Below are 11,031 nucleotides of genomic sequence, written 5' to 3' on the forward strand. Positions count from 1 at the left end.
AATTGTTAAGCTATATTAATATTATATAGCAGCAGTGCAGTGGCTAACAACTCATGTTAACAATAGCCATATATTATCAGTCTGCCACAGCAATCCATGTTATGTCCAAACAAAGCTGGGGTACTCATTTAATTAAGACTAAATAATTAGGACAAATACTTTCAGATGACAACACCAATGTTTTAGTGTCTCGGTTCACCCTAGGCCTGTGTGAACCAACCAAGATCTGATGCCTGGTAAGAGATGAACATCTGGAGAAGTCCCGCTAAAGGTCAGAACTGAAGACAACAGAGCCTTTTCTCAGTTACTTACCATGGGGATTCTTTGATATTCTAAGTGAAAGGGCTAAATTAAAGCAAACTTGTTTTGCATTATGTTACGAATGGAACAAAGGGACATTGTGAAGCATGGGCAAATAGAGCACCACGCCGTCTCCTCCATCACTACGTCAAGATGGTAGGAGGGGAGAAGGGACGCGCGGGGGTAAAAAAGACGTTCTCACAGAAGAGTTCTAGCCCCCCTCTCGCATTAGTTATACCCCCTCACGTTTCCTCCTCCACGCCCTGCGTTCTCCTACTGCGCTCCCACTGCGTCTGCCTTTGTTCGCATCCCAACAAACCCTGAACAGATGGTGCTCTGCTTGGGCAGGAGTGACAGGCACCAGCTCGCAGCCAATCGCCTGGGTAGGAATCAGCTGACTCGTCTGGACAGCGCCAGGTGCTGTCATCATATTTTCCAGGCTTGAGTAGTGAGGAGAGCGCACTGGTTACTAGTCAGCGGATTGCGGGTTGCACGGCGCGGGGAGGATATCTCTTCAGACATACAGACTCACCATGCCCTCACTGAAGGGTACCGTCGCGGAGTGAATGGGAAGAGAAAGCATGTTTTTAGAATCACGTGGAGTCTGAGTAACATGTGAAATAACTGCAAATTGTTTGTTTGTTTATAAGTTATCGCCGTTTTAGTTCAGTGGGGCAAAGGTGCCCACGCGAAATACCCTGGGGAACACAAATGCTGTTGCGAGGTGGAGGCTGAAAGCCGACGAGGTAAGAGATGCTGCGAATTATGTCGATTGGTTGCTACCTATATTCTGATAATAATGCACTCCTAACAGTTATTGTGTTTTATTTAAATTGTAAATTGTTGCTTTGTCTTGAAAATATGCCTCAAAAGGTGTTTTCTGGAAAAAAAAATAGGCTGATTCGGTACATAAGTGGGCTCTGTGACTGATGCTCTGCGTTAAGTGATTATTTCATCCTTCGAGTGCACATCGTATAGAAATATATGTCGTGAGTCAAGTATAATGGTTCTTTTTTTTTGGTTTTATATTATGGGATAAGAAACCTTTGCGGATATTCCTCCTTTAAGAAGGCTGATTTGATTTCCTCTAGAGCATCACTATCACTCGGAGCTATTTACTGCATTTCACTGCAAAGAGGGACGCATGGCGCTGCTGCTGCTGCTGCTGCTGTCGCCTTGTTGATAATGGAAGGGCAGTTAACTACAGTATTTTGATGAGCATGTTTTCATAAAACGAAAACTGATGCGTAATGATGCTGCATTAGCAGTGGTTATTTTCGTCGTCACTGGAACGTTCGAAAAACAACTTCGTAACATAATATCATAAACATCATAATTTGTCAAAGAATTTCTCGAAATATTTGTTTTATGTTTCTGGGGATAGGGAATGGGGTATGCCAAGGATAAATAGCTAGTTCTGTCGCTCCTGAACGCGCCATACCTACAGTGTCATACAGTAGCCTATCGTACGTGTTGCTCCCTGGTACTTGCCATGCACATAAAGTCAATCGATCATCTTGCCGTTAAACAAATGTCTGCCCATTGAAAACTGTGATCTACATTCGCAATTTATTGTGAACCTCAAATAGATACCGTATTCAGTTGGTCAGCACAGCAGAAATGTGATTCGCATGTGAACACGGCAGGTGTCTCGATTTTCGGTCTTGCAAACTCGAGACTTCTAAGACGCCCCCTATACTCTGAAGAACGTGTTGGGCAGTGAGGCAGCTGAATAGAGAGGGGAGATGTATGAGAGTTCACGGAATGAGGAGTGGGGGGTCGTGGGTGAGGGCATTGTATTGTCCCGAGGGACGCCACCCTTGTTGCAGCTGTTTCTACCTCAGAGTCGCCAGAAGTTGCTCCCTCTCTATTCTCAGTGCCCCACTTTGTCTCATAACGATACAAAGGGTCTGTCTTCAAATACTGCTCCTCTACCCTGGATGTGTGTGTGTGTGTGTGACAGGCATACTCAAATACACACACCTGCAACTGTACATTTTTGTTTTCCTCTTCAAATAGTCCATAGTCTTCAAATAGTCCAAGAACTCCTCTGCGCTAAACTGTTGAGCTGGGGGAACACTCCCGCAACAGAGACAAGGACAGGGGGTGGCCGTCATGGGCTGGGCTGGTAGGAGACAGCTGTGAGACTGCACTGACTACTAGACCTGGAGGAATAGGACCTCTCAAGAAGTGTGTGTGTGTGTGTGTGTGTGTGGAGGGGCGGGGGGGGGGGGGTATTTGGGCAAAAAGGGTATAGTGTGTGTGTGTGGGTGGGGGGTACCAAGCCTGGCTTCTCTCATTGTTCTTGGGAGAAATGGGGGCAACACATGTCCTTTGTGTTGGTAATAGAGATAAGGTCTGGTGCAAGGCAAGCAGCTGTTTGACTCATTTAGGTCCAGTAATCTGTTTATGAAATTATTCATTTCTGTGTTTTGACAATAGGATGAGCACACAGAAAAGTGAGAGTTCCAAACAGTGACTTATGATGTCATCAGTACACGATGTACAGCGATTAACAATGCAGGAAAGTTCTTTTTGAAGATAGGGTTGCTGGTTTTTTTTTTGTGTAAACGGACCCAGAAATATTTTTTTTTTACTTTTGAAGCAGTCATATATTTTTATGATTCATATCTTTGACTTACAAAAAAGTGTACAACAGAGAGGCCATGTAAGGACGACCAATCCTTTTTTTTTCAGCGCACACTAATTATCCTCAAAGGAAATTGCTCTACATCCATCAAAGGCAAAGGCACTAGTGAACTTGTAGCTGAAGAGCAATGTCACCTTTAGGTCATAAAACTTGGCACATGGCCAGAAATGTCACCTTCCTCTCCGCAACAAAGACCTTATCATGTTTTGAGGCTGTGGCGTGTTTAGGTGTGTTTGGATTTTAAGTACATCCGTTCGTTGACATACACATTCCTCTTGATCACCCTTTCATCAGTCTCATGGAGATTTCTAATTAGTATGCAATTAATCACCCCAATCCTCCCCAAGATCAAGGGATGGATAGCTGTGGGAGATCAAAATGTTAGATGTGGAGAAACACACACACACACACACACACACCCTCGCCCTGCGGGAATTCTGATGATCTTGGAGAGAAATTCATTAACATTAATTGCTCACTCTTAGTCATTTGGTAAAAGTTCCCTCGTCTTATTTTTTGGATGTGCTCAGGCCAGGGGGTTGTCCTATGGCCAGTGGCCATGGAGATGTGGTCGAGCTTGTGCGGTTGATCTCAGCTAATTGGCGTGCCCCATGCAGCCGGGCTTCCCTTGCTAGTTTAGATGGAGTTATTGTGTGTTATTTTTGCTTCAAACATCAGTGTTAGGTTTTCTCTTCACTTTGTGCTTTGTATTCAGGCTAAGTCAGTTTTCTCACTCTATCTGTAGCTTGCTTTCATGTCTAACTTTCATAATCATCATTTGAATAAAGCTTAGTGGGGTGTTGTATACGGTAGTTGGCAGCGTTAGACAGAACGAATGTGCTCTCATAACTGCGAATATGTTACACAAACACTTATGCCTTACAAGTGTAGCTTGCTTGGTAATCAAGATAACATAACAGTGTACTTGTGTTTAATGACATCAATCAGTCATCCAACAGCCACCGTAAGCCACCAATATGACTCTCTGTATCGCAGCAGTGTTGAATATGCAATTATATCACTTACGTCAGGGCTGTACCTAAAGGTCAGAGGTTAAGCAGATAATCCACATGAAACTGGCTACTAAAAGGAATTTCATGGTATCATTACCCAGAATGCTCTGGGGCTTCTCCATTTGGCGACATTAGACGTGTGGGAAAGGATGTCCCTGACCTGACCATGCAGCAAAATGCTGTTGTTGTCATTATCATGTGTCTCCTTCCAAGGGCATATGGGGAGGCCATTAGCACCCACATGTCCCCATAATCTCTTTAGATTTCAGAATTAGGACATCGAAATGAAAGCCTACATGTCTGCTGTACATTTGCATATGCATGCACACTCTTTCGCTGGGCGCCATCAGAGCTTCCCTATGTATTTTCTCTCTTATCTGCAGGCCAGGTAGAGAAAACACAATTGGTTTCTGAGAAGTACAAGAGCACTGTACTTGTTTCCTGGATACATCTCTTTGCATTTGAATTCACATATCAAATACATCCAAGCTGCCATGTTAAAATGGCAGGACCACAATAAAAAGCCCTTCACATTTTATTGCTAGCAAGGCCTCCGTTCCCATCTGTAACAAAGTGTCATTCTATAGGGTGGCGGTGTTTGACAGGATGATGAAGTGCAGGTATTCCTTACTGAATGCTGAGAGCTGCCTTGATCTGAAATGCCAGGTGTTTTTTTATGGCTCAGCATGAATTTCATGACAGTCACAGCGGTTGTTTATGATATAAGGCGAAGAGCACCCGAACGAAATCTGCACTTGAAAACTGTCTCTCCTGCCAGCAACCGATGGGGTCATATAATCTGATGAAGTGCTGTGATTATGACTCCCAGAAAGACTCTATAGTCCATACATAGCCTAGGACTGTTAGGCCTGATCAGATCTATGACCATTACTGCCCAGCTGACAAAAGACAGGCCTAGATTTTCTGGCAGCACAAGCACAGTTTGGTCGTCTTATATACCTGTCTCTTTTCATTCAGGCCTAACAGTAAAACACCCTCCAGTCAGTTTGCACGGTGAAATGTTTCCAGTTCTTAATGAAAATCAATCTATTTAATGTGGAACCAACTGCCATTTTTCCTCAGGAATATCTGAACCAAATGAAGTGCTGCAAGTATTAATGATTATTGTGGTGGCATGGACATTAGACGTTGTTTACAATCTGGTGTCATTTTCGGTGTTTAACTTTCCAGTACAGTAATAATGGATTTCACTTATGCTTTTGGCTGGATAAAGAGCGGGGAGTTCATGGCTGTAGACTTAATCTATGTGAACAGATCCTCAATTGAGGCTTAACGGCTACATTTCACAATACATGGTCTTAGATTAAATTGTGATATGAAAATGCTATCCCCCTCACTCTGAAGAGGTCTCTGGTCTTATTGTGGCTTATGGTGACATTACCACTGAATCTGTGATTAACCTCAATAGAGTGAAATTAACACACCACACTTGTAATACTCCTACGGAAGTGAAAAATTGGTTTAACAATGGCCATTAGTGGTAGACTTGGCAGTGCACAAAAGCAGTGAAGCAATGTAGAAAAAAAGCTAGCTGGGCATTGTCCAGTCCAATAAGGGGTAAATGTCAATCCAGAAGCACTTTTTATCATACGAAGCATCATTAGCTCAAGAGTACACCATGGTCCAGTAATACCACATTACTGTGTTGTGACCTGCTTATTTCGTCGGGGTTTACAGCTAATGGATGCTGCAAAGCTAATCTTCTCAGTGCTTCGCTCAGCCAACCTAGTGAGGTAAAGCCAAGGCAACCTGTCCCAAAGATCTCTCAAAATTTGACGTAAAGTCACAGCTGTCACAGAGATAATTCATGACAACTCAGACGCAAATCCATCAAAAATTGAGCACCTTATTTCACTTAGCTGTCAGGCAGCATGATGAAATGAAAATGTATTAACCTGCAGTTTATTCTCCATGTTTTAGAAGTCCCTGTGCAATTGCAGTTTTCCGACGTTAGCTCTTGTAATATGCTCTTGCGATAGATTTCCTGCAAGCCATCTTCCATGCTTTTGATCTGGGCCAACTGCAAATATGATTATTTTTTCTTTTGTGTTTTGCATCACCCCTGACTTTCACAAGAGACTTCTTTGTGCCCGTAGACAGGGTGCAGTCAGCACGGTGTCATATGAGCTGCATGAGGCTGCAGAGACGGATGATGCAGCAGTGGTGGTGTGTGTGTGTGTGTGTGTGTAGGGGGGGGGGGGGGGTGGGGGGGCGGTGATGCTGGTCCTGTCCCTGTGATATTCATGATGCAGGGCTGCCGTCGTCTTCACATCACAGGGCCAGGCAGGAGGTGCAGAGGCCCACTCATTTGCGTATTGTTTGTTAGCCCCTGTGTGGCCCCGTAGCTCTCAGAGACCAAGCTGATCCTCAGGATTCAAATCAACCCCCCCCCCCCTTTCTCTCTCCCCCTCTCTCTCTCACTCTAAACTCTGCCCATGTTCCTCTATTTGCACAAGTGGCACCTTGGCCCATTATTGATTTCCACTTTGCTCGTTAAAAGACAACTTTACAGCAGCTGAGATTCAGTGGCTCTTCTCCAGTTAAATGTATGGTGTCACATTGCCAGTCATGCACCTCTTACTGCATCAGATCATCTCTGTTTGGAGTTCTGTACATGCTGTAAGTCACAGTATGCCTTAATTTCCATCTGAGAAGACTTGTAGTCATAGCTGTGACTACACTGAAAGATGAAAATGTTTAAACGCTTTAATAACTATATATATATATATATATATAGTTATAGTATAGTGTTATAGTTTTTTTTTATAAAGCATCCACACGCTGTTTGGGTTCAGTTATTTAATTAGATTTCTGTCTTCCACATAAACTCAAGCCCTCATAGAGATGCATGTACAGTAATTGGCTTTGTCACAGAGCGGCTGTTTTTCCAGGGAAATGAACATGAGCTTGAGATCCTACCCCCGGGCTGTGTACTCTCACTCAGTGTATGCTGTGACTGAGATGATGCCAGTGCGCTAGCGGAAAATAACAAACACCCAATACCACCCACCCCCAGGTGCTGCCATGTCAAAATAAACTATGCCAACCAGTCCTCAATGAACAGGGCCTCACGTTTTCCCACCTCATGGTCAACATAATGTGAGGTTGGTGAAACAGTGCAATATGGATCTCTTAAAGCTCCAAACGTACTCAGAGAAGTGCATAAGGATAAAAAAAGGGGTTTACTTTTTCTCTTTTGGCGTTCAGCGTATCCACATCCACACAATGCTTTGTTTACTGGAGGGTTAGAAAAATATATATAAAAATATATTTAACAGCTTTGAGAGACAAAGAGCCCTTTCTTCTGTCCTGCCGCTTCTTCTTGTTTGTCCTGGCTTGTTGAGCTTGTCAGAATTTGACTGCTCAAACAGAACCGGTGCGTCTGTGAAGTGCTCTGTTTTCAAACACGCTCACGCTCCAGCAGTCTCTATTTTGATTTCAAAGAGCGCCTGTGCCCCAGTACACACACTGCTCACCTGTCTCCTCAGCAGCACTGTTTGTGCAGTCTTGCACTAAAAACAACTATAGAAGTTAAGCTATTCTTTGATCTTTGATGATAGATAAGTATTTGGGTGGAAAAGAAATGCTCAATTAAACAGCGCTGTGTAATTAGTAGTGTGGGATTCTTTCATACGTGTCGTACAACTGAGGAAGATGTTAATGAAGGCAGTTGTGTAGAGCAAGACTGATAGATAAGAGTTTTGGAATGTTGTCATGATCAGTGTATGGTAACTGGATTTGATTACGGGTTCAATAGCTAAAGGCAAATAAATTCACACAAAACCCTTCTCAGCCCTGTTTTTATGCATTCAGTTGCCACAGATTTCTCAGAGATTCTCTGAAAGCGATACAATTATTTTTCTGTTGAGCATGAAGTTACAGGCCACATTAAAAATGCATAAGCTTGCTCCTACTGAGAATACGCCGGTATCTCAGGCTATTTAATGATGCTTGGAGAAGCTAATGATCATCTCTTCTGTGGATGGCCGGCTAGATGAAAGTGCTCGATCGAATTTGATCACTGTCCAAGTACACCGCAGCACTTCATATGACTTGCATTAGCTGATTTTGCATTTTTATTTTTGTCACATTTGATAATTCTGCACATCACTTCATTCCATTTTTACTTCATCTTAAATTAATTACTTTTTTTTAAACCACATAATCACAAACTATTATAATTAAATATTGAATATGAATTTAGTATTGATTTTACATTTGCTGATTACAGTCCACCCTTTGACATGTCTGTTTTGTTGTTGTGTTTCAGGTCCATCTTGATGTCTAGGGATCCAGCCGGGAAAAGGAATATATATGTTATGAGGACCTTTGAACTACACCTGTGCTAACATTGTGCTCTTTGTGAGGCCTGCAACACCGGACAACTTGTTCTGGAATATAACAACATTCCAACAACCCTTGTGGATGAAATATTTACCCTATAAATATAACAGCTCTGGCACAGCTTTTGATCTCACGTCAACCTCACATTTGAGCTGATTAGAATCCAAAATCAAAACAAAATGGCTAGAGGGACTTTCAACCTTTCTGGACTGGGCTGGGTTTGCTGTGTGTTGCTGCTGACGCCATTTGGACTCTCCTCTGTCCAGGGTACAGAGTGTCCTCAACTGTGCGTGTGTGAAATCCGCCCTTGGTTCACCCCGCAGTCCACCTACCGAGAAGCCATCACCGTCGACTGCAATGACCTTCGGCTGACTCGGATCCCTGGCAACCTGTCAAGTGACACACAGGTTCTCCTACTGCAGAGTAACTACATCTCCCGGACCAGTGAGGAGCTGGAGCAGCTCTACAACCTGACTGAGCTGGACCTCTCCCAGAACAACTTCAGCAACATCCGGGATGTGGGTCTCACCAACATGTCCCAGCTCACCACGCTCCACCTGGAGGAGAACCAGATTGTGGAGATGCCTGATTTCTGCCTGCAGGACCTGACGAACCTGCAAGAGCTCTACATCAACCACAACCAGATCACCACCATCTCGCCGAGCGCTTTCTCAGGGCTGCACAACCTGCTTAGGCTCCATCTCAACTCCAATAAGCTCAAGGCCATCGACAGCCGCTGGTTTGAGTCCACACCCAACCTGGAAATCCTGATGATTGGAGAGAATCCAGTCATTGGCATTCTGGATATGAACTTTAAGCCCCTTGTTAACTTGCGGAGCTTGGTGCTTGCAGGGATGGATTTGACTGATGTTCCAGGAAATGCCTTTGTTGGCCTGGGAAACTTGGAAAGTCTTTCATTTTATGACAATAAACTTGTCCGGGTACCTCAAAATGCTCTTCAGAAACTCCCCAATTTGAAGTTTTTGGACTTAAATAAAAATCCTGTCCACAAAATCCAAGAGGGGGATTTCAAGAACATGCTGAGGTTGAAAGAGCTTGGCATAAACAACATGGCTGAGCTGGTGTCCATTGACCGCTACGCTTTGGATTATCTCCCAGAGCTGACCAAACTCGAAGCCACCAACAATCCCAAATTTTCTTACGTGAACCGCCAGGCTTTCCGTGATGTCCCTTCCCTGGAGAGCCTCATGCTGAACAACAACGCCCTCAACTCCCTCTACCAGGCGACTGTGGAGTCCCTCCCCAACCTGCGAGAGATCAGCATCCATAGCAACCCTCTGCGCTGCGACTGCGTCATTCAGTGGATGACCTCCAACAAGACGAGCATCCGCTTCATGGAGCCGTTGTCTATGTTCTGCGCCATGCCCCCGGAGTTCCGCGGTCAGCACGTCAGGGAGGTGCTGCTGCACGACTCCCCTGAGCAGTGCCTGCCCATGATGTCCCATGACACCTTCCCCAACCACCTCAACCTGGACATCGGCATGACTGTTGATCTGGACTGCCGTGCCATGGCCGAACCCGAACCGGAGATCTACTGGGTCACACCACTGGGCAACAAGGTGATGATGGACACCGTGTCCGAGAAGTACCGCCTCAACAACCAGGGGACCCTGCGCATCTCCAACATCCAGGTGGAGGACTCTGGGCATTACACTTGTGTAGCCCAGAACGTGGAAGGTAAGGACACGCGAGTGACCGCACTCCGCGTCAATGGCACTCTAATAGACAGCACACAGCTCATGAAGATCTACGTCAAACACACCGAGTCCCACTCCATCCTGGTGTCCTGGAAGGTCAACTCGAACGTCATGACGTCCAACCTTAAGTGGTCGTCAGCCACCATGAAAATTGACAACCCCCACATCACCTACACCGCCAAGGTTCCCGTGGACGTGCATGAGTACAACCTCACTCACCTGCAGCCTGCCACCGAATACGAAGTCTGCCTGTCCGTCTCCAACATCCACCAGCAGACGCAGAAGTCCTGCGTCAATGTCACCACCAAGCACGCCACGTTCGCGGTGGAGATCTCTGACCAGGGCACCAACACTGCACTGGCAGCCGTCATGGGCACCATGTTCGCCATCATCAGCCTGGCCTCCATCGCTGTATATATCGCCAAGAGGTGGAAGAGGAAGAACTACCACCACTCTCTGAAAAAATACATGCAGAAGACATCTTCGATCCCCCTGAATGAGTTGTACCCTCCCCTAATCAACTTGTGGGATGCCGACAATGACAAAGACAAGGATGGATCTTCAGAGAACAAGCCCACCCAGGTCGACACAACAAGAAGCTATTACATGTGGTGAAAGTGGGGGGGGGACGTTTTTGAGCACAAAGACACATTTTAAGCTATTTTGTGCGAAAAACAAAGGTGGATTTGCTTCTTATTGCTTTGCTTCTTGCGGGCAAAAAAGAGACTGAGCCGTCAGACTTTTTCAGTACAGCGTATTGCCTTTTTTGTCGTTCTCTCATCCTTTTGACACAGCTTTGGCAGCTTTGGTTAGCTTCCATGTTAGTTGCTGTGGTCTTTCGTTTGTTCCACTCAGTTTTTTATAGCACAGCATAGTTAATGTAAAGAAATGACTTTGGATCGACTAGTGCAGTAGCAGTGAATTTGATCCAAAAGGCATTTGTCTTTGGAGATATTGATAAAGAATGCAATGTTTCTTTCTTTCT

The 11,031-nt window shown here is 44.8% G+C and overlaps 1 protein-coding gene across 1 annotated transcript; it reads left to right on the top strand.

Annotated features, from left to right (window-relative positions):
- The first annotated feature begins 8,468 nt into the window (after positions 1 to 8,468).
- Positions 8,469 to 10,762, top strand: lrrn1 (leucine rich repeat neuronal 1). The gene has a single exon (XM_076268038.1). The coding sequence runs from the start codon at positions 8,508 to 8,510 to the stop codon at positions 10,659 to 10,661; it is 2,154 nt and encodes a 717-aa protein (XP_076124153.1). The 5' UTR covers positions 8,469 to 8,507; the 3' UTR covers positions 10,662 to 10,762.
- The last annotated feature ends 269 nt before the right edge of the window (positions 10,763 to 11,031 follow it).

The sequence above is a fragment of the Alosa pseudoharengus genome, unplaced genomic scaffold (assembly GCF_046254945.1).
Source record: "Alosa pseudoharengus isolate Yale_2024_CS ecotype anadromous, Long Island Sound unplaced genomic scaffold, YU_APseudo_1.1 YU_APseudo_1.1_scf_5, whole genome shotgun sequence".
In the NCBI taxonomy this organism is placed as follows: domain Eukaryota; kingdom Metazoa; phylum Chordata; class Actinopteri; order Clupeiformes; family Clupeidae; genus Alosa; species Alosa pseudoharengus.